At 49.2% G+C, this 27061-nt stretch overlaps 2 protein-coding genes across 7 annotated transcripts in view; one reads left to right on the forward strand and one right to left on the reverse strand.

The window, feature by feature from the left end:
- Positions 1–27061, forward strand: part of PER3 (period circadian regulator 3) — a 62796-nt gene that overhangs the window by 13579 nt on the left and 22156 nt on the right. For 2 of the 6 annotated variants that reach the window (XM_079986800.1, XM_079986801.1), the window contains exons 11-22: positions 1901–2006; positions 2173–2301; positions 2798–2915; positions 3154–3277; positions 4298–4425; positions 4801–5010; positions 5793–6062; positions 7141–7853; positions 8920–9112; positions 10590–10770; positions 12214–12364; positions 13329–14980. In XM_079986800.1, coding sequence (XP_079842926.1) covers positions 1901–2006; positions 2173–2301; positions 2798–2915; positions 3154–3277; positions 4298–4425; positions 4801–5010; positions 5793–6062; positions 7141–7853; positions 8920–9112; positions 10590–10770; positions 12214–12364; positions 13329–13418 — 2413 coding nt within the window. In that variant the 3' untranslated portion in view covers positions 13419–14980. Of the gene's footprint in view, positions 1–1900; positions 2007–2172; positions 2302–2797; positions 2916–3153; positions 3278–4297; positions 4426–4800; positions 5011–5792; positions 6063–7140; positions 7854–8253; positions 9113–10589; positions 10771–12213; positions 12365–13328; positions 14981–27061 lie in introns of those variants that run through there. The other 4 variants (XR_013841590.1, XM_079986802.1, XR_013841591.1 and 1 more) reach the window with 4 other exon arrangements.
- Positions 14611–20153, reverse strand: UTS2 (urotensin 2). The gene is made up of 4 exons (XM_079987381.1): positions 20027–20153; positions 17356–17478; positions 16442–16488; positions 14611–16296 (listed from the first exon to the last, which is right to left on the reverse strand). Exons 1-4 carry the CDS (start codon positions 20124–20126, stop codon positions 16180–16182), a joined length of 387 nt encoding a protein of 128 aa, XP_079843507.1. The 5' UTR covers positions 20127–20153; the 3' UTR covers positions 14611–16179.

Here is a 27061-nt window from a genome sequence, read left to right on the forward strand (position 1 = left end):
GGCCTTGTGTAGGAGAGCTCCTTACTTGGAAAAGCGTTTTGTTTCTAAGATATTCTGAAAATTCATTTTCAATGTGTGCCATTAGCAGATAAGGCTAGTTGTTTCCTTTTCTTTTTCCCCCAGCAGGAACAGATTTCTTTGGGTATCCAGCTAAGTACTACTCAGGTCTACCCTAAGTTACCGTATTTTTCGCTCTATAACACGCACCTGACCATAACACGCACATCGTTTTTAGAGGAGGAAAACAAGGGAAAAAACATTCTGAATGAAACAGTGGATGTATCATTTTTGTGCTTCATGCTGTGGCCACAGACATGTGATCTGATGGTGAATTTGGAGTGACCCAATGCAAAAATCCTGAGAATCCCTGTGGATCCATGCTTTGTAACCACGTTTTTGCACCATTGCAGCCCCAGGCAACAGTGGGTGCGTGATTTGGGGGGGGGCAGGCTGTAGCCATGGACATGCTATGTGCTCTGATGGTGAATTTGGGCTGATCCAATGCAAAGATCCTGAGGATCCATGTGGATCCATGTTTTGTAACCACGTTTTTGCACCATTGCAGCCCCAGGCAACAGTGGGTGCGTGATTTTTGGGGGGCAGGCTGTAACCATGGACATGCTATGTGATCTGATGGTGAATTTGGGGTGACTGAATGCAAAGATCCTGAGGATCCATGTAGATCCATGCTTTTTAACCACGTTTTTGCACCATTGCAGCCCCAGGCAACAGTGGGTGTGTGGTTTTTGGGGGGCAGGCTGTAGCCATGGACATGTTATGTGATCTGATGGTGAATTTGGGCTGACCCAATGCAAAGATCCTGAGGATCCATGTAGATCCATGCTTTTTAACCACGTTTTTGCACCATTGCAGCCCCAGGCAACAGTGGGTGCGTGATTTTGGGGGGGCAGGCTGTAGCCATGGACATGCCATTTGGTCTGATGGTGAATTTGGGCTGACCCAATGCAAAGATCCTTAGGATCCATGTGGATCCATGCTTTTTAACCACATTTTTGCACCATTGCAGCCCCAGGCAACAGTGGGTGCGTGATTTTTGGGGGGCAGGCTGTAGCCATGGACATGCTATGTGATCTGATGGTGAATTTGGGCTGACCCAATGCAAAGATCCTGAGGATCCATGTGGATCCATGCTTTTTAACCACATTTTAAGTGGGGAGGGAAGGAAAAACACAGAAGGGACAAGGAGCAGGAGAGGGGTGTGCAGAGAAGCAGCTGGCTAAGAATGCAGGAGAGGGGTAGGGAGGAAAGGAAGGCAAAAGTTTTCCCTCACCTACCCACCCAAGCCAGCTAGCTCGCGCTCTCTGTCTCTCTCTCTCTCTCTCCCTCCTGCATGTTTCCAGCTTTCCCCTCTGCTTGCCTGGAGGGGAGGGGCTTTCCCTGCTCTTTGTTCCGTTTGAGCAAACACAGCAAGGAAACAGAGGTGGGTGGGCAGTAAGACCCTGAGGCAGAATGCCGGAAAGCAGCTGCTTCCTCTTTTCAAGTTTCCCTTCTAGGAGATGCGCGGTTTGATTTTTGCCTGCTTTTTTTTGCCTCCCCTTGCACTATTTGGCTCCAGGGACCACACATTCGCTCAATAACACGCACAGACATTTCCCCTTCCTTTTTAGGAGAAAAAAATCTGCGTGTTATAGAAGGAAAAATACGGTAATCATTTTCATTCACTACAGTGGGCCAACTCTGAGTAGGACTTACATTGGATACAACCCTCTGGGTTTACTCTTTCATCAGTCTGTTTTAACATTATCCAGCTGGGGAGCCAGAAGAACTCGGCTGCAGAGCTAATCCCTTTCCTTGAATAACTCACTCCTGTAATCTTGTGATACAGACCTTCCCTCATCTAGTGTCAAAATGATGCTCTGCTTCCATTCATGCTTTGCAGGAGCCCTCTGAATGAAGATGTCTTTGCAGCAAGAAGCAAGGGGATGAACAGGGTTGACAAGGAGATCTGGGAGCTCCAAGGACAGATCTATAAGCTGCTTCTGAAAGTAAGGAGGGGAATGCAGCTCCAAGCTGGGACGCCTTCTGTCGGGTGGGGGCAGGGTGCATGTCAGCATTTTCCTCTCCGTGTGATCCAGAGGCATGCAGCTGACAGGAACGATTGCTGCAACCCTTCCCAGACTTTGGAAGACCTCTGTTTTTCTTTATTTCCAGCCTGTTTATAGCAACGGTTCTAGCGGTTACGGAAGCCTTATTAGCAATGGATCTTACGAGCACTACATCAGTGTGGCGTCTTCCAGTGACTCCAATGGGAACTGTGCAGAGGAAATACAGAGAGAACTGGTGAGTCTCTGGTCATTCACAACCAGCCTGCAGTGCAGGCAACAGGGGCGGGGTGTTGTGGGGGTGCCTCTTGCCTGTTAACCAGCAAGGAAGCTTGTGAAGGAAATGGATTTAGAGGGGTTTGAGTCAATGGGTATTCTATTCTATTTAATTTTAAAATTATTTGTAAACTGCTCTTTGTCAAAGAGACAGAAGCCCTCTGCCATTAAATATACCCGGTAATGGGGAGAGTCTACAAGCTGACCATGGCTATAACATCCCGCCATTTTTTTGTACTGCTGTTTGTGTTCCACTGTTCCCTTCCCACCCACCGTTGCTTTTGTGTAACATCTTGCCTGTTGAAGAGGCCCAAAGAGAACTTGAAATCCCCACACACCTTTGCAATGGCTTGCTTGGTCTGAATGAAAGTCTTGGCCAGCTGTGGGTTTGGGAGGTTTCTCTTATGGACCAACATTGCTACCTTTGCTTCATTCATCCTTTGTCCCCCCTGCCCCAGATGTCCTTACAGCAGATCTTTGTGGATGCCAACAGACTCAAGAATGTGGGTCAGCAGCTGTACATTGAATCACACAGTAAGCCTCAAGAGGGGACTCCCAGGGCAGAGCAACCAGGAGGTGAGTTCATGGGGGTGACAATGGCCAGGGAGAGGAAGGGATGCATCGCCGAGGGTGCCTGCCCCAAGATGGGGGAAATGCTCCAAGACAGATTGATCTTTGGGGACAACAAACATTATAATCTGGAGCCAATGGGAATGGCATTGAGACCAGGGGCAAGTGGCCAAGTGGTGGTGGTCGCCCCTCTCCATTGTAAGGGATGTTTTCTTTCCCCCTCCCCCCTCTCCCAATTTTCTAGACCAAAACCCGGGTGCTCCCCCTTTGACTCTCATTGACCCACCAGCTGAATCTTGTGATGTTTTGAGAAGCACCAACCACGTCCTGTCCTATCAGCAAATTAACTGTATGGACAGCATCATGAGGTAATAACAACATGGCGTCTCAGCAAGTGTCGATGTTCCTGAAGTCTTGACTTTCCTCCTCAGTCCCTGCTAGGCATTTCTCATGCCAGCAAAATTCAGTTTCTGTACCTCATTGTAAAAAGAAAAGAGTGATCTGTCTGTGACGCCCTCGGAATAAGGTTGTGCTGCTTTTTCTGGTGAATCATGTTATTTCCCCTTTTTCTGTTGTTTTGGACTACTTAGCTTTCCTTTCTACAACCTCAGGGCTCCCAAAGCAGGTTGGGGCAGGGGGAGGCATAAATACAGTTGTACCTTGGTTTTCAAACAGCTTAGCTCTCGAACGTTTTGGCTCCTGAATGCCACAAACCCAGAAGTGACTGTTCCGGTTTGCGAACTATTTTTGGAAGCCGAATGTCCGACAGGGCTTCCGTCGTTGCTGATTGGCTGCTTTGGTTTTCGAACGTTTTGGAAGTTGAACGGACTTCCGGTACAGATTCCGTTCAACTTCCAAGGTAAATAGAAACGTTTATCAAAATAAAACCACACTCAATTCTAGTAGTGTGGCAGAAGTTATATAGTGTCTGTATGGAACTAGGATTACATTCAGGTAATTCCCAGCATCATCCTAGGCACCAGCAGCTACCCCCACAGAAAACCCCCTTGAGGTCAGTGGGTGGGGCTGAGCAGCTAGATCTCTCTTGGCCCTTACGGGGCGCCAAGTTTGCTCTCCTGTTGGCATCATTAGACCATTCTGTTTGTATGTTTGAGTGTGGTGTTTTATGTTCTCCCTAACAGACCAATGTATTAAGCATAGAAGTGCTTGATAGAATTTCCCTACTTTCTAAAGTGTCAGAGGACCATTAAGGGGGGGGGGGCGAAGAGAATACCTGCATAAATTCAATGAAACAGAGGGTTGGATTGATCCTGATCTTTGAAACTTGCCTACTCCTTCGCTCCCATTCTGACTGGCTGGGTGAACAGCCCTGCTTATATTCATGGACTTAGAATAGGAAGATGCTCATGCCAGGCTCCTGATTGCAGATACCTGGAGAGTTGCAACAGTCCCGCCCTGAAAAGGAAGTGCGAGTCCTCTACCAATGCATCCTCTTCGTCCTCCGATGACGACAAGCAGGCTCACCTAAGCCAGAATGACAAGCAAATCTTGGAAGGTGAGAGGGAGCACAGGAAGGTTTCAAGGGGTTTCCATTTGCTGGCAGCTGGTGGGTCCTGGTGGTAGCGTGCTAATAGCTGTTTCTGCTAATATGCTCCAGCGCTTGTTGTGCATTGTGGAAATGACTTCTTACCCAGGTACTCTTTTCCCATTCAAAAGCCCCACATTTAGATTGATCAGCTTTGCTTTTCTTGACTGTGCTTCTGTTACGTCGTATCTTTGAAAGCATTTGCTTTGAGTTTTTTAAGCCGAGGTTGGATGGCCATCTGTCATGGATGCTGTAGTTGAGATTCCTGCATTGCAAGGGGGTTGGGCCAGACGAAGCTCAGGGGTCCCTTCCAACTCGACATTTCTATGATTCTTCTCCCACTAGATGCTGCCGAGCTGCCCTTGGTTGATTCCCAGCCACTTGCGACGCCCAACCTGGAAGGCGACGTAGAGCAGCAGGCCCCAGCGAGGGTGGTGGGTGGCACTGCTGCAATGACTGACCTGGCGCTGACTGCCAAAGCATTGAGCGTGGTGTCCGCAACCAGCCAGTGCAGCTACAGCAGCACCCTTGTCCACTTCCCACACCCGGAGTCAGGTAGGTTGGCAGACAGATCTTGCTCCTCTCCTGAGAAAAACACACAAACCTCCGAGCTCCTTTGCTTACCCACCCACCTCCTCTCCCAAGCAAGCGGTGTTTGCCTGCATAAGTCCTATCCGGTTAGAACGGATGTGGCTCCAGGCAGGGCTGGTCGTTCTGCTCTCCCGTCTTGGGGTCTCAGCACAAACAAGTGAGCCATGCCCTCCTCGAAGGCTTTGGGAGGATGGTAGCTGGATGCTGTCCCTGTCCTCTGGCAGTGGTGTAGGAACCTCACTCAGTGATTGTGGAGGACAAATTGTTGCCTGTTTATAGGAGATATCCATTGAAATGAGCACCAGTCACCTTGATTTCAGGTAGGGACCTTCCAGGAAGCACACATGCACAGCAGTGCTTAGAGTTCCTCTGGCCTTCCTTACTTTGCCTGGCTAGACATTTGGGCCTATGTTGAAGAGGGAGGCCCAGTGCCCAACCAGCCAAGAGCCCCAAATGCCTTCTCCTCCACCACCACCACTTCCTCCTCCTCCTCTTTTTCCCCATATCATTCCTGTGCAGCAGATTCTCGGCGGGATAACTTTGATTCAGATGCTGTCAATCAAACGGTATCTGAGTTGCCTTCCATGTGGCATGTGGCTCCCCCTTTTGCGGCCTGAATAATCCATTCCGGTAGCCCTGCACAACAACTAGGTGAATATTTGGGTGGCAGAGAAGGAGGTTCCCGAGTGTTGTCGGCTGCCTCCTTGGGAAAATGTGGCTGACTGTCCTCCTTCTACCCCTCGCAGAAGCCACGGCGCTCGAAGAAGCCACGCTGCAAGGCGAGCAGGTGGAGCCATCACTGGCCAACCCCACGCCCAGCACAGCTGGGGCTGGAGCCACCCTGGAAGAAGTCAGGCTAGTGGGGCTGACCAAAGAGGTCTTGTCGGCTCACACGCAGAAGAAGGAGCAGGAATACGTGGACCGCTTCCGCCAGAGGGCCCTGCTGTCCTCATACCGGCCAGCCTACCTCCATCATGGAGGGGCCAGGAGCAGCCAGCCTCCTTCCCAGGACCAAGGTAGGAACCAAGTGAGCATCAGTGGTGGGGGAGGCAGAGCTGTGGCAGCTCCCCATAGTGCTCTTGCTTTCCTCCCTACAGGCCACTGAAACCTGCTTCTCTGTGTTCAGGAAAATAGCCCTCCCCGTATTCTTGAATGGTGTGTGTTAGGGAAGGATTTAGCTTAGGGGCTTAGAGGAGTCTCTTTTATTTGGCTAGGGAACAGGGTGCTATGAGTTTGCTAGAAGCCAGCTTGCTTGCTGCTGTACCCAAGAATACAGCCTGTGCCACGTTGCAGTTGTAGCCTAGGTTGCAGATTGCACTCGTAAGGGAGCAGCAGAGGCACAGCCAGAGACGCATCTTTATTGTGAGAGCAAAGTGAAAGGTAGTTCTGGATTGACTGTCTCTGAGAAGGGAGGAAGGGAACGAGTAGCGAGCAGCAGTGAGGCAGAGGAGGCTGAAAAGTGAGAGAGTTTCCCTCCTTATATCTAAGAAATGCATCGGGGGGTACGGGTGGTGGAATGAGGGTCTTTCAGCGGCAAGAAGAGGAGGCTTCTTGCAGGCAGGCTTTGCTGAGGGCAGAATGAGGCCCCCAAAGAGCCAGGCCAGGCTTCTGCATTGTCTCCTGACAGCCACATTGAGAGAAGCAGTTCAGGGGTGAGCAAAGAGGCTCCCAGGTAGGACTTCTGCAGGCCCAAGAGCTGAGCAGAAGAGGGTATGCCAAGAGGACTGCACCTGAAACCACAAAGTGGTGCCGCCTTGCCAAAGCTGCCAAACTGTTGCCCTCTAGTTGCTGTTGGGCTTCAACTCTCTTCCCCTAGGTGGGGAGCACCTGCTGGGGGAAGGCCTGCAGGAGAGGGGGATGGGAGAGGGCCTTAGGGTCAGGCAGGTGTTAGGATGAGCAGTGCGTCTGCCTGCTTTCCATCCTCAACTGAGAACCGGTGCTGCTTCTGCGCCTCTCCTACTGTCTATGGCAAAAGCGCTCTTGGCTTAACCTGTCCTTGAACGGTCAGTCTTGGTCACCTAAACAAAGGGTGCTGCTCCCTCCTGCCTCCCTCTCTCCTCACAATTTCCCCGCCTTTGGCTTCTTCCTCCGCAGACAACGTCTCTCCAAAGCAGACCAGGCCAGTGGGCTTGAAAAGGAAGACCAAGCCGGGGAAGTTCAAGCGCCAGAAACCACTGGGCTCCCCTGACAGCAGGAGTGGTTCTTGGGAGGCGGACGCTTCCCAGGGACCCCACCCTAGGGCCCCGAACCTCACCCTCCCTGCCGATCCTTATGCAGCAAGGCCTGGTTTTCCTGTCACCTCTCTGGGAGGAGGCCCTGTCTTGCCGCCTTCTGCCACTGCAGCAGCCCCAGCCACACCACCTTACCTGCCCTGCAGCATCCAGCCCCTCCCAGCATTCCCTGCTCCATGCATGGGCGGCTTCATGACTGTCCTTTTTCAGAATTTCCCAGCGTATCCTCCGCCGCCGCTGCCTCTTTTCGCCCCTCTGCCTTCCTTCCCTGCGCAGCTCTTCCCCTGCCCCTCTGCTGCTTCCTACCCCTGCCCTATGATGCCCCCAGGCCCTCCTTCTGCTCTCCCCGTGGCAGCGCCAGGCCCCATGGAGCACCCTTCGCCCCCCTCCACCCCAGTGTCTGCTGCCGAGGAAGAGCAGCCTGCATCCTCGGGGGACCCGCCCCACCAGAGGCTCTTCACCAACTCCCGGAGCAGCTCCCCTCTGCAGCTGGACCTGCTTCAAGAAGAGCTGCCCAAACCACTGGAGCTGTCCAGCACAGCACAGGCCCCTCTGGCAGGCACAGGAGCCATGTGTGTAAGTTCCTGCAAGGGGGATCCCGGGTCAGGTTTTGGGAAGGGTTGGCTGCCAATGGTGGCAGATTCAGGGGGGAAATAGCATAGTGCGCAAGGAGTGCCACTGCCCCCAACCCCGGCTGTTTTCTTGCTCCGTGCGCCACGGAAGGAGCTTCTCCGTCACAGATCTGTGGGGCCTTGTGAAGCCGGTGGTGGGGCATCCCACCCAGAGATCCCTTGCAGTCCATGCTGCTTATTCCGCTTGGGTTAGGGTGGTGCTCTGCACATGGGGCACGGCAGCTGCAAACATGGCGATTCATTCCTCCCCCCCCCCCCACTTTTCTGTCCTGGTCCTTCTGGCTCTTTTGGGAGCCGCCTAACAGCAGGCGGTGGTTGTTCTAATTACGCCCTCTGTCTCCCAGGGATGCAGCTAAGGAGCGAAGAACAGGGACTTCCTGCGTTGGGTCGGTTTCCGTTCCGCTGTGTTTTCAGAGGTGGGAATCTGAGTTCTGCAGGCAAAGAGGAAAAAATGTATTGGCTCCTGAATCCAGATTGGACTGGGGAAGCTGGCGCAGCTGCACTTTGGATGGGTGGAGGGTCCCAGGCACATACAGCTGCTGTAGCTGTGAGTTGGGCGCAGCCGACTGTGGAAATGAGACCCCCTTTGTGTGTGTTGTGTGCTGTCGTCTACCATGTGCTTCGCGTCTGTGGCTGCATTGCGCCATATGAAACATCAGCGGGAAGTTTGTTTGGTCTCTGTTGGCAGGAGAAATCCTTTGGTTTAAAGCACCCACCCCTCCAGATGTTTCGGGCTCCTATCAGCCCCTGCCAGCCTGTCTGTAGTACTCTGGCAGTTGTAATGCAAACAATCTGGAGGACAGGTTAAGGAAGTTTGCAGGGCTCGCAGGCCGTATTCGCGTGACCACATTATCTGGCTCCGCAACAGGAGTCTTTTATTTTCAGAACCAGCTGAGCTGGTACCAGCTGCTAATCCTGACCCTACCTGGGTGCCTGCAGAAAGCACCGCCATCTCTCCTTGAGCCCGGCAGTGACTGTGTGTGGATGGATTTGTCCCATTTCCTTTGCAGGATGAGGACGGGGAGGACAGTGTGAACAATGACAGCCACTCCGTCTCCAGTGAGTTCTTCGACCTTTTGCTACTGGAAGATTCCCAGTCTGGAAGTAGCTCAGCGGCCTCTGGCAGTGGGTCTGCCGAGTCCAGCTCCTTGGTCTCTGGGTCCAACGGCTCCAGCTCCAACGAAACGTCTGGTTGTGGCACAGGTAAGGCAGGCACTCTGGGCACGAGAGGGAGACCCTGAAATATTTGATGGTGGCAAATGTTAGTCCATGGATGGGGCAAGCCAGTGCCTTACAGTGCGCTGTGTGAAGGAGGACTTCCTTTGTCTGTCCTGAATCTTCCAACATTCATCTTCTTCTGATGTCCCCAGCAGCTAGTATTGCGGGAGAGGGAGAAGAGCTTCTCCTGATCCACTTTCTCCACTCAATGGGGGAAGTTGTTCCATCCCTTAATTATTTTGATTGCCCTGTTTGAACCTTTTCCTGCTCTGCAATATGCTTTTTGAGGTGAGGTGACCAGACAGTACACAATACGGTCACACCTCGAGTTACAGATGCTTTGGGTTGCACGATCTCAGTTTGCGCACTGCACCCAACCCGAAAGTACCAGAACGGGTTATTTCTGGGTTTCGGCGCATGCGCAGAAGCGCTAAATCACACTTTGTGCATGCACAAAAGCACCGAATCGCAACCCACACGGGCACAGACGCAGCTCTGTGGGTTGCGGATGTGCTTCCTGCACAGATCACGTTTGCAACCCAAGCGTCCACTATACTTCAAAGGCACTCACACAACACTTTTGTATAAGGGCATTTGTGATATCAGCAGTTTTATTTTCAATTCCTTTCCTAACGATCCCTAGCGTGGAATTTGCCTTTTTCACCACTGCTGCACACTGGATCAATGTGTCTTCAGTGAGCTATCTGCTACAATCCCATTCTGACCCCATGAGCATATATGTGAAATTAGAAATTTTTGCTCCCGTGTGCGTCACTTTGCACTTGCTTACACTGAATGTGATGTTATAATTTCCTGCGCATAGACCCCGCTTTGGAGCTCCTCAGAAATCCCTCTTTGTTTTAACCACTTTGAACAATTTGGCATCAACAGCAAACAAGTCTACCTGAGTGCTCGCCTCAACTATAGATCATTTGTGAACAAGTTAAAAAACACAGGGCCCAGTACCGATCCTAGGGGGATTCTAGATCTCTCCTTTTGGAGGACTGCCCCTTGATTCATGCTGCTTAACAAGTTCCTTATCCACAGGAGGATCACTCCTCAGCAATTTCATGTTTTTGCTCTCAGGTGCATGTTATCCAGACCCAGCGATTTGTCAGTCTTTAATTTGTCAATAAAAACTGCCCCTTGTCACTGCTGTTTGCTTCAGTTCCTCAGACTCCCTTCCTGTGAAAGTAGTTCAGGCACAGGAGGGATCTGCCCAGTATCTCCCACTGTGAAGACAGATGCAAAGAATTTGCCTTGGGATCTCTGCAGCCCCTTTTTCTTGAGTGACTGGGCCACAACTTAGAAGGAGAGGAAGTGCTGTGTGTGTCAGCTTCCACAGAAAGAGAAGCCCAAAGGGATTTGCTAGCAGGGGAACGGCCACCCTCCTCCCTGCCTTGAGATTGGCCTATGCAGAAACCCACATTTCATTTGTGTCCACCCACCTGTCTCCGAACAGGCAGCGGAAACAGCAGCAAATACTTTGCCAGCAATGATTCCTCCGAGGTCTCAAAAAGGGGGAAGAACAGCGAAGGAGGAGGAGGAGAGGCGGAACGGCCACCGCGGCCAGCCAGGTTGGTGTGGAGGACAGTGAATAGTTTCCCTGAACCAATCCAGATGACCTACCAAATGCCAAAGCGGTGAGAAAACGCCTTTGCTTTGCTACTTCTCCAAACTAGGTAGGCCCTCCTGCCTTCCAGAAGGCAGCGCTGGGAAAATTGGGATGGGGAAGGGCAAGCGGTTCAGGAAGGGGAGCAAAATAGGATTTCCATAGCTTAGTCACCAGCAGGCCCCGTGATGTTTGCCCCCTTGTGAGGTGCTGGACACATTGGGTTTTTATTGTTGCTGGGAGTGGTGGCTATTGATGGAAGTCTTCTCCATCAAGGAAAATCTCTTGAAACTCTCACAGGCACCATTCCGGTCTGTCTCCGCACTGGAGCAGAAAGAGCATGTTCTGATGAGCATCTTAACACAATGGATGAAATGCAGAATGTTTTTGTTTTTTTAATAATGGGCCAGGAAGAGAGTTAAATGGAGGAAAAGAGAGCCATGTGCAGCCCAGTCCCGGGTGGATGGATGGATGTGTTGCCAAGGGGCAGATCTGCGTTTCATGCAGTCTTTGGAGTTACAATTGGGAGGTCCTCTCATCACTCTGCTGCCTCTTCCCTAGGCTGTTGTTGAGAAGGCAGAGGCAGCCCTGAAATGTCTTTGGAGTTGTTTTCAGGAACCTGAAGGGATGGACGAATTTGAGGAAAGGCAAACAGAACAGAGAAGTGCTTTGGGTGGGGCTTAGGTTTTGCATCCAAGTGCAAAATATGGATGGCAGAGAGGTTGTGATTGGAAAGTAGGGAAGATTCAGTTCAGAAGGGATCTGTTGGGCCTCCAGATGTTGGATTGTCTAAACTGCGCCCTAGCGTCCAACAGGATCAATGACCTGGGACAACAGCAATGGGAGTTGCAGCCCTCCAGGCATGGCTGGGGTACGAATCATAGAATCATAGAGTTGGAAGAGACCACAAGGGCCATCGAGTCCAACCCCCTGCCAAGCAGGAAACACCATCAGAGCACTCCTGACATGTGGTTGTAAAGCCTCTGCTTAAAGACCTCCAAAGAAGGAGACTCCACCACACTCCTTGGCAGCAAATTCCACTGTCGAACAGCTCTTACTGTCAGGAAGTTCTTCCTAATGTTTAGGTGGAATCTTCTTTCTTGTAGTTTGGATCCATTGCTCCGTGTCCGCTTCTCTGGAGCAGCAGAAAACAACCTCTCTCCCTCCTCTATGTGACATCCTTTTATATATTTGAACATGGCTATCATATTACCCCTTAACCTCCTCTTCTCCAGGCTAGGAGAAGAGGCCTGCTTTTCTGTAGCTTTTGCTTTTCTGTAGCTTTTGCAGCTAATGTTCTAATGTTGTTTCAAGGCTTCTAAGATTTTGGAGGGTGCCGCACCTTCTCTGTAGGACTCGGGGTGGTGAAAACTAGCTGAACTTTATGCAGAAGATTGTAGGAGGAGGTGATGTCAGGATTTTGGCTTTGTCTGGCTGGTGCCTTTTTATCTAGCCAGCTTCTCATCTCTTGCAGAATTGCAGAGGAGGTGCTGAAAGAGGACCTGGAGAAGCTGGCCACCCTGGAGAGCAAGCAGCCCTGTTTCTCGGAAGGGCAGAAGGAGGAGCTGGCAGAGGTCCACCCCTGGATTCGCACCCAGACTGTCCCCCAAGAAATTGACACCCAAGTAAGGAAACCTGGGTGCATGGAAGCTGGTACTGTGGGTTTCAAATCCATGTGCTCTCACTGTACTCTTTCCAGCAACTGCTCAAAACATTTTTGTTAGGGCCAGCCCATCTGAACACGTAGAAGCTGCATGTGATTTACTTCCTTTTAAGCACCGCTGACTTCAGTCGTCTTTTGAATACTCTTAAATACCTGCTTTTAACTCTGTTTTATCAATCATTTTAATGTTCTGTTGCATATTTTTGTAAACTGTTTAGGAGCTCTCTTACCATCACGCGGTTTATAATATATAACAACAAATTCAATTTAAAAACACACACACACACCTTTTCCTTTCAAATTGAGTTTGAGCCTTAGTGCAACATACTATTCAGTAACTGTCCTCAAGTAGAGATGGGAAGGCCTGGGAAAAAACCTGAAAAATTGCAGGGGGGGGGGCTAGTTTTTTCCAAAGCCATTTTTTAGAAGTCCATGAGAAAAATGACGAAGAGGAAGAAGAAATGGAAAATGATAGTAGTAGTTCAGAAAATGAGATAGAATAAACTGCATGTATATGTTGTGTCTTCCATTTCTTTTTTTAAAAAAAAAAACGCTACTCAAAGGGTAGATCTATGGAACTTAAATATTGAGTTGGACCTTAACTTTATTTGCTATTGGTGCTGTGGCAAATCTGATTTTGTTGTTGTTGATGATGATGGTTTCTTGCTTTTTTTGTTGCTTTTGAGGGAAAGGGGTTACCTGTTTTATTGCAATTCACACAATTTGTAAAACTACTCCACACTGACCTTTTTTTTCAATTTTTCCATAATTTCTATTTTGGAAAACGGGGGGAAACAGTTTTTTTTTCTCATAGCCTCAACATTTCTGGAAATTGTACATCTCTAAGCTGGAGCAGGTGGACCTTTTGTCCTGCCCAGGAGGGCTCCATTCTTCCACGTTACTCACCAACTTCCTTCCCTTGCTAGGGCTGCATCATGTGTGACAACAGGAATGCCGGCTTGAATATTGTTGCCGGGCTGGAAGACAGAGATCCTCAAGAGCAAGGACCTCCTTGATGAGACACTGCTGCTTCCACTACAGGCACCGCCCTAGAGAAGCCCGCCCTTCCTGTGCCCTTTACCCGGCTCATCTTTCCCTCTGGCTCTCCAAGATGCTGCTTCCAAAGGCTCACCCCTCACACCACTCCAAAATTTCTGAAATTATGGCAACTAATAGTTGGTTCTTGTTTGGGACAAAGCGGCAAGGGCCCCACTATAAAAGACCATTTGGTTCCCAGAATTCATGAGTAGTGTGCTCATCACACACACACACACACACACACACACACACACACACACACCACCACCACCACCACCAATGGGCTTCCTCATTGGAGCCTGGAGATCATCTGGCCAGATCTCGTCCAGTCCTTCCTTTTCATGGCAGAGAGCCAGATTTTCCTCTCTCCCACCCCTGGAGGGCCACCCACCTGTCAATCACCTTAGGTCATAGCAGTGTCAGGTGATGCTTTTCTGTTTGAAGCCAACTGCGGGGTTTTCAGGCAGTTCTGTGTAGACGGTGCTCCTCTCCTGCCACTACTTTTGTTGAATCAGTTTTGGCTCACCAAGGAATATATTAGGGTTATCGTCGTCGAGGGCTGTCAGTTTTTCAGAAGTAGAAATAGCAGCATTTTAAACTGACAAAACTCTCTTCCTGGAATTCCCTCATTTCTGCCTTTGAATTACACCCAGGATCTGCCTTCTCTTGGCTTGGTGTGATGCCTGGCAGTTAGCTGGGAAAGGAAGGGAGAGTTATTTTTCCCCTCCTTGGAAACCACTTTGAAGAAGAAGAAGTTGTTGTCACCAACGTAAGTTTTCTTCAGAGTGTTGGCTATTTGGCAGTATGGTAGCGCTGCAGAGAGCTTGCTGGGGAGACCATGCATTAAAAAGAAAGGGACTCAAAAATAACTTAAGCCAGGTTTTAATTACAAAAAACAAAAACTCCTTATACACTAAATACATTAACAACAAACCAGACCCAACCACCAACCCAACCCCCAGGGTAATGGGAGAGCTAGGTGCTGCTCCTTATATACTACATGCAAATGCTGACACACCTTAATCAATGCAACTCGGCAGCACCTGCTATGTTTCACAGCTGTAAAGCTGGGTCTCGTTATCTTGCTCTGGCCCTTGCTCTGGCCCCTTAAAGACATACACATTAGGTGGAACAATGATGAACCTTTACATTTAAAGTAACCATTCAACACAGAGTAGTCCCTTTAATGCACCTAACGTAGCCAGGACATTTTAACTTCTGTGGACCTACTCTGAGTAGGACTCATGTGCTACAACCCAGTATATATAATGCTGATGCTGCTGATAGAGACCATGTCACCTGCAGCAGCTCAGGAGGATTTGCTCTAGGAATGGGACACACACACTCACCCCATTGCAAGCCACAATGTAGAATGTATAGTTCCAATTCGTTATCAGTGGGATTTATAAACTGGTTTTGGGGCAATAAACTTGTTTGTACCATACTTTTCAATATGTGTGTTTTTAAAAGGTGACGTGTTTGTGCGTGAGATGGGGAGATTTTTTTCTCTTTTTGAAACAAAATAAAATGTGAAAATCTTCTTCCTGAGTGTCATTTTGCAATTTAAAATGCAGCCCCAGCACCTTCTTCTTTCTTCACCACCACCAACAACCACAACATGGTGCCTTTCTGCTGTTGGACCTTCCTATCATAGGGGAAGTGAAGGGGAGCTTTGTCAGAAGGAAAAAAAAGTTTAATTAGTTTCAGTCTTTACACATTTTGAGCGAAAAATGCAGGAGGGGGGGATTGCAGAACCTGCTTCAGAATAAGTAAAGACTAAAATTGGCAGCGGCAACAGGATAACTCGTAATTTCATCCAAGTTGATGGCTACACTTAATTGTTTTGATTCTAAGAAGGACCTTGCATTTGCTGTTCCATCTGAGGCCAGCGCTTGTTTACTCTTTGAGAGACACTGCAAATCTTCCCATAGAGCCCATAGAGAGGAAGTGCTCCCTTCGGCGGAGCTGGTTCTTCTTAAATCACATCAACTTTCCGTGCATTTTATCTGATTGCAGCATGATGCTCCCGCCAGAGAGGCAGAGATTTATGACGGGCATCTTCCAAAGAGCTGCTGCCCATTCATCATTGCCAGCTCCACTCTTCATCTGAGGTCGAGGGACAGGCTGTCATGTCTGTGCCTAAAAATGAGAGCGGAGGTTGCAGGAGGTAGAGAGCCTTTTAAAAAAAGTTAATTGGGTTTGATTGTCATAAAGTCAGTCTAGGGACACCCAGTTCAATGCCAGCAGAGTCAGTGACATAGCTGAAGTCTGCCATTTCCACTGCTTTCCTTAATTGGGACAGAAATGTCTGGCCTTCCTTTCCCAGTGCTTCCCCCCCCCCCCAATAGAGAAACTACTAAGTGTTTTTCCTGCCTCCTTTCCGCTGACCTCGCAGAGCATAACACACAAAGAAAGATTCAAAGCCTATCCACACGGGGGCCTTGCTCCCTGCTGAAATGCAAACAGGAACCACCGAAGGAAGAAAACAATTACGGTATTTGCTTACAAGATCTTAGCAAACCAGATAGGATTTATTCTTCTCGCAAACAGCAAGGATCATAGAGGTTGTGGTCTGGAGTGTGATTTGTTTTTGCCAGCTTCACAATTCTTTATTTTAATCTTTTAAATATGGACAAATCTATATGCAGGGTTCTAGGATTCTTCTTGATGACTTAAATAAAGGAGCTAGAATGAGGGGGGGGGGGGTCCAGTTGGCCATCAGCCGCTTCCAGCCATCAGTTACACACAGTATTTCCAGAAACATTCAGAGAGGTTGCCACGCTTCTTGTACTGCTTCCTGTCTGTGGCTAGCAAGCGGCTCAGCAGCGTGTTCTGGGGGAGGTTTCCGAAGAGTACCTGAGAAAAGCAGATGTTAGATGTTGAGTCATGTAAGGAAGGTTGACCGGGAGTCCCTGGCCGCACACTGAGAACCCAGCAGAGTCACAGCACCCATAACAAGGAGAAAAGCTTTCAAATGGCCTTGGGGCTGGGGGCTTCTCACCTCTTTGACATTTTCCCTCGATGGCATAAAGCCTCTGGGGTGGAGACCTGGAACAAAAAGAAAGAAGATACATCCAAGCATTGCTTTCTCCTCTGGAAAGGTCATGGTCTATTTTCCAGCCTTGGTTTGGTCCCCTTCCCCAGCTTCCCTTGGTGGGAGCTTTTGGACGCTGCTTCCTAGGATAGGAGTGGACAGAGAGAGTCAAAGGGGGCAGTGTGCCCATGCTCTCAGCTCATGGTTGGTGCTGGTCAAACCAGTTTGCCAGCTCTTAATCCTAGAGGGGAAGAAAAAGAGCCTCTGCTGTACATTTCTTCTCTGGATGGGAGTTTTCCAAATTAAAAGTAATGAAACCCAGCCTTGCAGAATACCAGGCATTTCCCTATTATGCCCTTCCCCAGCAGCTCGCTTATCAGGACTCTCTTATCTCACCTTTTCTACCCCCCAAGGTGACTTTCTTCCCACTTCATCCTAACAACAACCCTGTGAAGAGGAGGTTAGACTGAGAGGCAAGAACTGGCCTGAGTTCAGAGTTTGTGGCCAAGCAGAGATTCAAAGCCTGGTCTCCCGATTCCTGGTTTAGCCCCCTAACCACTACACCAGGGGTCTTCCGCCCTTTCAAATCCACCTGCTGCAGTTGCACCCAGCCTTGGATCAAACCATAGGTCCTGACCCATCAGTCAGAAGACCCCTGGCTCTGTTTTGAATGCTCCCTGGTTGGCTAGGTTGCATGGAGTGCGAAAGAAGGTGAACAGGTAGTCCTAAGGGCAGGTATGGCATGGGCGGCTTCAACCCTTGGAGCAGGATCCACTGGGAAGCAGGAGCAGCAGCAGTTTGGTTGTCTGCGTTGCAAGTGCTGCAGAATGCCCCTGTCTGGCTTGCTCCTCCAGAGGCAAAAGGGGGTGTCTCTGTCTTACCTGCTTTCCTCAGAGTGTCTTCCATCTGTGCTCCCACTAATCCCTGTGGGGTCTGCATGAGGGAGGACCCTCTGTTCCTGCTGCTCAGGGCCTCCAGAGTTATCCTGGCATCTTCATCAGTGGCTGTAAGGAGAGAAGGACATGAGAGGGAGGCATCGCACAGCCTGGGGGGGACTCTATGTCTTGTCATGGGCCAACTGAGACACAGTGGGTGGTTGGGTTGGTGGGATGCAATTGACACTCGTGTGGTAGCAGATTCCTCCCAAAGGGGCTCTGCACAATCCACCCACCTTCTTCTCTCTTTCCCTGCAAAAGAGAGTTTCCCCTGCCCGGTAGCTTTTCCCCTGCGTTATTCTGTCACCTTTAAGAGTGTAAGATCAGACCAAAGTCCTCCAGTGTCTATTGGGCAGTTTGCCCCCTGCTCACCCTCTGCTCTTCAGAGGACCCCTGGATCTAGGGCCTACTATGGGGTGGGAGCCAGGGGGGCCCCTTGGCCCAGGGCCTCAAGGGCCCCCTCAGATTTAGATGCCAATTTTTGGACATTGGATAAACTTGCTTTTATGCACATCCAACAAAAACCTCTCTCTAACAAACACACACACACACACACACACAGAGAGAGATATTATAACTGCTAATTTAAGCAAAGAAGATAAATGGTTTAGTAAAATGATATTTTTTGTTGTTGAATGATACCTATTAACATTTGGGGGAATTCCAGATTCTGATGGGGTCTGCCTGCCTGTACTGAAAAGGGTGTGTGAATTGAGGCTCACAGGCTTGTGGCTCTGGGTTTGTGGGCTTCTGTAGCTTGTTGTTATTCCTGTTGTTTCTGTATGTGTTTTTTAATATATTTCTCACTTTTTATAAACCTCTGTCGGCCTCTTTCAAGACGCCTCTTGTTTGAATCTTGATTTTAAAGCTCCTCTGCATTAGTGCTGAAAAAGTCTCTGTTCTTATTATTTTCTCCCACTCTGTCTGCTTCTGATATGAATTGTGACTTTTTGTAAGAAAGCACATTATGTGCACACAAGGAAGATGCACAGACAGGTAATGGCGGTATGTGCTTTGCACACAAATTATAATCGCATTCCCCTGGGCAGTAGTATTCACAATATTTTTAAAATGCCATTTGCACAGCAATTTGCAGCACAATCCTAAACATATCTACTCAGAAGTAAGTTTTATTGAATTCAGTGGGGCTTACTCCCAGGTAAGTGGGCTTAGAATTGCTGCCAAAATATTTGAGAATCGGGAGTTTCCAATGCCAATTTCTTCCATCCAGTCTGTGCATTTAGTACTCAGGCAGATCATTTTTATTTACTGCTGTGAGTCTGAAGCAATAAAAGGAAGCAGCTTTTGGTTGTTGAATGCCCTATTTTGTTTTTCTGTGCGGGCTTGCCATTTTTAATTTTCATTATGGGTAGGGATGTCAAAAGCCGGGCCTCTGAGCGGCTCAGCCTGCCCCCGGACATGCCTTTTTAAAAAGGCCATCTAAGCTGCTTGTGGCAGGGAGTTCCGTAAGTGAATTAGGCTTCCTTGGGTCAGACCTGTCCTGCTGCAAATGAAGAACTGTGGCTCAAAACCTTTGCCTCCCTCCGCACCCCAGCCAGAAAGGATCATGTCAGGGTCTGGTGTTCCTCTGCAGCCAGTGTCCCCCCCCCCCCCGTTTCTTTCCACAGGGCTCCAGCAGCGTCAACCACCCACCTCATCCTTTGACAAGGAGCAGATCTCGGTAACCTACAAAGGCTGCTACAGTGGCCATTCCCAGGGATGAGTGGCTTTCATGGGCATTCATTTTCTTCTGTCATTATTAAACGTCAGGAGGAAAAGCTTCTCAATGGATGGATTGATGCTCTTTCAAAGATCCTCATATTTGGCAGAGCCAAGTGCAGGAGCCATTCCCAGTGGTTGGGGGGGGGGTTAGAATAGATGACCCGCAAGGTCCCTTCCAACTCTGCCATTTTACGATTCTATGATTCTGTATCCTGACAGGTTCCCGGGAAAGGGCTTGCCAGTTTCCTGATGTGCCTGTTGATCATCCCTTGAGGGTCCATTTAGGGCACCAGGGGCTCCCTTAAGCTGACACCCAGCTTCTAATCCTCAAGCAATCGGCACACCTGTGTGAACTGGGATGTTTATCCATTTATTTATATTAGGAAATTTATATGCTTTGCCCAAAGGCCCTCAGGGCGGTTCCTGTCATAATAATAAATGATGCAATAACCACCCAACACAAGAACTTAAAACAATTGTATCAACCCAAATCCTATTTAAAGCAGCAATGTCGACCCATTCATAAATTTCTTGGCCGTTCCTCTCATTGGGAACATGAGAAGCTGCCTTATGCTGTATCAGACTGTTGGACCGTCTAACTTAGTGTTGTCCACACTGGCTGGCAGCAGCTCTCCAAGGTCTCAGGCCGGCGGGGATTGAACCAGGGACCTTCTGCATACAAGGCAGATGCTTTGCCACTGAGCTATGAGGGCAAACTCCTGCTGGAAGAGGCGTGGCTTACCTGTTCCCTAAAAGAAGTGGTGTAACTGGATGCCCCGCATTGGGGGAGATAGTTCCCCAAATCTCTCTCCCTTGGCTTTTTCGGTTCTCCTGAACCTATTCTTCCACCACAAACCAATGTCTTACTGAGTGAATGGAAAGGGAGAGGACTTACCTGGGAGCCAGTAGGACCCTTCGCTGGCCACAGGGATTGCCCAGAGTGGGCCAGAGAGACTGGCAAGGGAGAGGCAGATCCAGCCCAGCTTGTCCATCATGCCTCTCCAAAACGTCAGCGCTGAGATTCCCACCTGGCCGATGCGTCTTCTCCTGCTGTTGCCCCCATCATGTGCTTTTATGCCACAGGTCCACCCATGATGGCAAGTGACCTCATGACTCCACCCAGCGCAGATTCTCCAATGGCTGCCTCGTCCGTGGATGTGGAAACGCAAGCACGCTTTTCGCATTGATGTCATCTTTCAGAGTAGCGGTTCTCAGACAATAAATTTACTGTCTTGTTGGCCCGGTGGACAAAGCGAACATGATCTCTGACGAGGGGTGGGGTGGGGAAAGAGCAGGGGGAAAAGTTTATAAATCGGGCATAAAATAAAAGAGAGCACCTTCCAGCGATAAATCATGAGCTTAATGAAAGAGCTGGACGTCATTTGAAATGGGCAGAGTATTGAAATGGCTGATTTATGAACCTGGGCAGGCCTGACGCAAAGGATCTGGGACTGAACGGATTGCACTTTTTCTCGCCTCCCCCCCCCCCCATCTTTTGGGAAGATGGATGAATGAGAATGAGAATCTTTGAAGGTGCCACGCCAAGACGGTGAAGTGTACGAGGAGGAAATGACAGATCCTATTTCAACTGCTTCGCATCAAGGAAAGTTGAGATGAAGTTCTCGGTGGACTTTTTCCCATTTCGTTTTTTTCTTCTTCCCTTTCCCCGCTTGCTGATGCCACATGCAAGAGGGATATAGGTGATCTGCCACGGCATTATAAAATATCAACATGTACGCAACCATGTTCAAAGAGCACAAGGGTGGTGTATTCATCTGGGGCTGCTGCAGTGCACCATGCCAGCAACGCTGGTCTTATGTGGGAATGTCAGCAACGACACTGAGCCGGTAGGTTGGCCGTGCTTGCCCCACTCTTGAGGGCCGGTGAGAGTATGACCAGAAAAGGGCAGAGGCAAAAAAAGGGGAAGTCTGCCTAGCCAGGGACTGTGGGGTTGCCACAGATAGCCGAGTGCCTGTTATGTGAAAAGACGTACGCTCCCTCAATGGTCACCTGGTGATGGACTCCGCTGGTCCAGTTTCCCAATATCCTCCAACTAAAGATACCCACTTTTAGTCCCTGATTGGCATGGCTGGCCCAAGATACCTGGGCACCTGAGGCAGGTCTCAAAATGGCACCTCCCTCTCTGCCAGTGAAGAAGGGGTGGGAAAAAAGATTGATATTGGGATCTGCTGCCCCAGTGGATTCTGTTGCCTGAGGCGGGTGCCTCATCTTGCCTCATGGGAGAGCCGGCCTGGTTGATTAGGCCTCCTCTATGTCCAAAGATTGAGGCAAAGGGAGCCCAGAGGAGGTGCTGTGAGTGTCATGAATTGTGCGGAGTGCATTGCCCCCTTTCACCAACCTCCTGGGGATTGGGCTCCTGAGGATGAAACATGGACCTTTTGCTTTCAAAGCAGGTGCTTCTAATTATTCAGGTCATTTATTCTCCCCACAAAAATAGTCGCATTGAAATATTCAGAAAGAACAAAGGTTAAAGCTGGGGTCAGGGAGTGTCCGCAGCAGGCTTCCCCGGCCTGCTGCCCTTCAGATGTTTTGGATCACAACTCCCATCAACCTCAGCCGGCACAGCTGTATGATGCTGCTGCTGGGGCTGCTGGGAATTGTAGTTCAAAATATCTGGAGGCGTCAGGTTAGGGGAAGCTGTTCTAAGGAGAGGAAAGGGCTGTGGCAGAATGATCAGTGTTTGTGTTCGGGTGCAACACATTTATTTCTTCAGCCTGCCGTCATCTCAGGTCAAACAGGTTTGTAGGTTTTGTAGCATTTCAACAATCCAAAAAGCCTGTTTGACCAGAGACCAGATAAGTCACCAGCCAAACCTGCGCATAAATTCAAATCAAGCTTTAGTTTAACTCATTGACAAGGCTGCAAGTCAAGGGCACGGGCTTTTATTTTGAGGGGATATCATTTCTTTCGGAAAAAATATCAACATTGGGAAGGGGGAAAATATGGCCACAAACAGCACAAGGTCAACAATACTTTGCTTACCATTGTGCTACAGGGACATGGAATGAAAGCAAAAGTATGGGCAATGGCCTTTCTTTCAAACAATGAGGTTTTGTTCATTTCTAAGCCACTTGAGACTTCAGAAGGTGAAAGAGGCACTAGCATTGAGGGTTTTTGTTTGTTTTTATTTTTTGTGGGTTTTTTGTTTTGTTTTTTGTTTTGTAGCCATGGGCCAATGTGGCTCCTGGCTTTCTCTAAAGTCAGTTTCTGAGAGTCACAAGTGGGGCAAACTATAGCAAGAGCTGTTTGACAGGGCTCCCTTGAGAGGTTGTGGACTCTCCTTCCTTGGAGGTTTCTAAGCAGAGGTTGGATGTCCATCTGTCACGGATGCTTTAGCTGAGATTCCTGCCTTGCAGGGGGTTGGACTAGATGACCCCTGGGGTCCCAACTCTACGATTCCACGATTCCCATGTTGCCCACTGTGAGAACAAGAGGTTAGGTGGGCCGCATTTGCTCTGACCCAACAGACCTCTGCTAATTGCCGTGGGAGTCGGAAAGTTGGATGATTAATCGGCATGCCATTCTCAAATGGATTGACAGCTCTCTCTTGATGGGAGAGGAGCCTGCTGCCTCCTCCGGCCCGCTCCTTCCTCCTTGGTGACTCATGGGCCTCATTTCATTTTGCTGTAGTGCAAAGTAATTAGGTCTGTGTGGAGACGGCGCGACCTCATTGCTCACAACAAACCCTTCTTCTCCTTCTCCTTCAACAAATTGCCAGTGACAAAAGCGTCAACCTCCACTCGGAGAAGCCGCAGCGGAAAGCTAATGAAGGGAGACCTTCTTGAGAAGGTGCGGCCTAGAGAGGTGCGTCATGAAGAGGCTGGCAGTGGTGGGTGGGGGTTGCCTGTGCCCTCCTGCCTTCACCTTGGCTGCTCATCGCCTCTGGCCCATGACAGTGGCATCTTCCGACACAAATGGACGTCAGTCGGCACTGCAGCGGCACGGAGATGAACCAAGAAGTGTCTCCAAGTGCTGAGGCGGAGGACATGGAGGGAAGATCTCCGACAATGGTGGCGTTATAAGAAACAAACCTGCTCCTTTTCTCTTATGGGGTATCCAAGAACCCATATAGAGTCCTTAAGTGGGTCCCCTATTGGTAGGAGAAAATAACAGAGGCCAACCAGAGTACAGTGGTACCTCGGGTTACAGATGCTTCAGGTTACAGATGCTTCAGGTTACAGACTCTGCCAATCCAGAAATAGTACCTTGGGTTACGAACTTTGCTTCAGGATGAGAACAGAAATCACGTGGCGGCAGCGGGAGGCCCCATTAGCTAAAGTGGTACCTCAGGTTAAGAACAGTTTCAGGTTAAGAACGGACCTCCAGAACGAATTAAGTCCTTCACCCGAGGTACCACTGTATATTGAGAAGCAAAGCAGCTAGTAAGCCTGATCTTTCTTAAACTGTTGCGACAGGGTCCCAGCTCACCACACATAGGAGGGAGGAGCATCCCGAACAATGGTGCAGAAGCCCTTATATAGACTTTTGAAATTGCCCACCCTATAGCCCAAGACCACCACCCCTAAAACACCATACATACATCACAGAAGGAGGGGTCTACAGCAGGGGTGGTGGTCTACAGTGGTCTAAACAGGTACCGCTCCGGTGGGAAGGTAAACGACGTTTCCATGTGCTGCTCTGGTTCGCCAGAAGTGGCTTAGTCAAGCTGGACACATGACTGTACGCCGGTTCCCTCGGCCAATAAAGCGAGATGAGCGCCGCAACCCCAAAGTCAGTCACGACTGGACCTAATGGTCAGGGGTCCCTTTACCGTTACTATTTCAGACACAGGGTTTATATACTTACGTATGTGTTTGCCTTGTACATTTATGAACATTTAATATATATTTGAGACCTTAGAATTCTTATAACAGCAGGATAAGGCCTAGAACCGGTTTTTGAGATCATAGGTGGCAGGTGCCTACTTTGGGGCAACACCAGTGCCACGCTAGTCAGCAGCCTTCCCCTTTCGTCCATTTGATGCCCCCTCTGCCAAGAAGCCAGGAGCAGGGTTTGCACTCTGGGCCTCCATGAAGACTCACTGGTTCTTTCCTAAACAATCCCTCAAGCATCACACCAGGACGATGTACGTATAGCAAGGGGAGGGGAGACACAACTGCCCTGCCTTGGCAATACAAACATCTCCTAAGAGAGGCCTCCAAACACTTTCCCAGCTGCCAAAACATCACTCTTTGTAGTGCCTTCTCTAGCACGGAGCCCTGCTGGGCTGGCATGTGACCCATACGGCCCCTTCTGCCCAAGCGGAGCCTTTTCGAGCATTTCACAACCAAAACCCTCCCCGCCCCGTTCACCATGAGGGAAAACAAGTCTGGCATGAGGCCAGAGGTGCCTCCTCACAGCCGAGTCCCCTCTCAGCCCCCAGCAAGGGCAGGCCTCCTGGGAGAGATTGAAGAGGCTGCCCCAAAAGGAGGCCCCAGTCCTTGCCGCCTCCCAAGACGAACAGTGACTCTTGGGGAGACGGGGAGATGTTGCAGCCTAGATGTTTAGGTTTCACTTGCTGCTCTAAAGGCAAGCCCAGGGGTGCACAGGGTATCACAACTATGATGTAATGCTTGTTGTTGTTTAGTTGTTCAGTCATGTCCGACTCTTTGTGACCCCATGGACCAGAGCACGCCAGGCACTCCTGTCTTCCACTGCCTCCCGCAGTTTGGTCAAACTCATGTTGGTAGCTTCGGGAACACTGTCCAACCATCTCGTCCTCTGTCGTCCCCTTCTCCTTGTGCCCTCCATCTTTCCCAACATCAGGGTCTTTTCCAGGGAATCTTCTCTTCTCATGAGGTGGCCAAACTATTGGAGCCTCAGCTTCAGGATCTGTCCTTCCAGTGAGCACTCAGGGCTGGTTTCCTTCAGAATGGAGAGGTTTGATCTTCTTGCAGTCAATGGGACTCTGAAGAGTCTCCTCCAGCACCATAATTCTAAAGCATCAATTCTTCGGTGATCAGCCTTCTTTATGGTCCAGCTCTCACTTCCATACATCACTACTTTGAAAACCATAGCTTTAACTATACGGACCTTTGTTGGCAAGGTGATGTCTTTGCTTTTTATTTTATTTTTTTAAAATAATTTTTATTAACCGGCCAATCAAATCAAATTAAATCACATCACATAAATTCCGAATTACAAAGCCAAATTTTAAATTTTGTTGGGGGGACCCATATTTCAAGATCCGAAGGGGGATTCTGATCATCTTCTTGCTACTGCGTTAATGTCCAAATCAGTCCAAATCAGTCCAAACAGAGTTCATAATTCTATCCAGTCTTATCTTGCTGTTTCCACATCACATCTTGTTCATATATTTTCTCTTTTCTGATAGTCTCCTTAAGCCGATAAACACCAATAATAATCCTGTGTGAATTTTTCCGTTCTTCCAATCCTCAAATCGAGATGGTTTGATCTTCTTGCAGTCCATGGGACTCTCAAGAGTCTCCTCCAGCACCATAATTCAAAAGCATCAATTCTTCGGCGATCAGCCTTCTTTATGGTCCAGCTCTCATTTCCATACATCACTACTGGGAAAACCATAGCTTTAACTATACGGACCTTTGTTGGCAAGGTGATATCTCTGTTTTTTAAGATGCTGTCTAGGTTTGTCATTGCTTTCCTCCCAAGAAGCAGGCGTCTTTTAATTTTGTGACTGCTGTTACCATCTGCAGTGATCATGGAGCCTACCTGGAGTAGGAACCGGCAAGCCACTCCAGTATTCCTGCCAAGAAAACTCCAATGACATAATGCAGTGGTTCCCAACTGTTGGTCCCCCAGTCCTCAGGGGGTCTGCATAACCCACCCAAGGGGTCCTTGGCACCCATTCACATAACAAAAGCTACCATTGAGATATAAAACTTTCGAAAGTAACTGGTCAGTGGCTTTGCTTTTGAAAAGGGGGGCAGGTCCGCAGTACTTGGCCAATTGGGAGCCACTGATGTAGTGAAATTTTGGCCTTGCAGAGGGTGCCGCTGAAATTTGAAAGGTCAAAGTCCGCCCCAGATTCCCCTCTCCACTTGGGTACTCTGGACTTTAAAATTTGTTTCAGAAATCTACTGTTCGGCTTGAAATTGCTTACACTACAAGTGAGGAGGCTTATAATTGCACTCTGCCAGCAGATGGCGCCAGTAACCTTGCTTGTCATTTATTTTTCCGCCCCAGATGGCAGAAGCCAAAAACGGGTTTGCATCTGGGGCTCTGAGGTCCCCATGCCCTGTACTTTTTATAAGAGGCAATACATATATACAAACCTGTGGTTCTTAAAGGATCAAACACCGCTTGCTTATTTGCTTAATTTATGCATTGCTTCCCAAGAAACACCTCATAGCAATTAACAGTAATAAAAGATCAACAGTAAAAGCAATTTCATACACAGACTTGGGAGGGAGCTCCGAAGGGTTGTGGTGCCACTACACTAAAGGCCTGATTCTGGCATCATGTGGGAGTGGGACAGATCTCTTCTATCTGCAGCACAAAGTCTGGTCTGCAAAGCATGCTATAGAGTCATAGAATTGTAGAGTTGGAAGGGGACAACGTGGGCCTTGAACCCACAACCTTGAGATTGCCTCAAGCTCTACTGACTGAGCTACCAGCTGAGTATATAAGGGGCAATATGTTCTCTTAGATTATCCTGGTATCGAGCCGCATAGGGCTTTGTATACCAGGACCAGCATATTCAACTTAGTCCCGCAGCTAACTGGCAGCGGGTTCAAGGCCTTCAGGACTGGCGTAACATGAAGCCAATACAGTGGTACCTCGGGTTACATATGCTTCAGGTTACAGACTCCGCTAACCCAGAAACAGTTCTTCAGGTTAAGAACTTTGCTTCAGGATGAGAACAGAAATCGTGCTCCGGTGGCACGGCAGAAGCAGGAGGCCCCATTAGCTAAAGTGGTGCTTCAGGTTA

This window comes from Podarcis cretensis (assembly GCF_951804945.1).
Source record: "Podarcis cretensis genome assembly, chromosome: 8".
In the NCBI taxonomy this organism is placed as follows: Eukaryota; Metazoa; Chordata; class Lepidosauria; order Squamata; family Lacertidae; genus Podarcis; species Podarcis cretensis.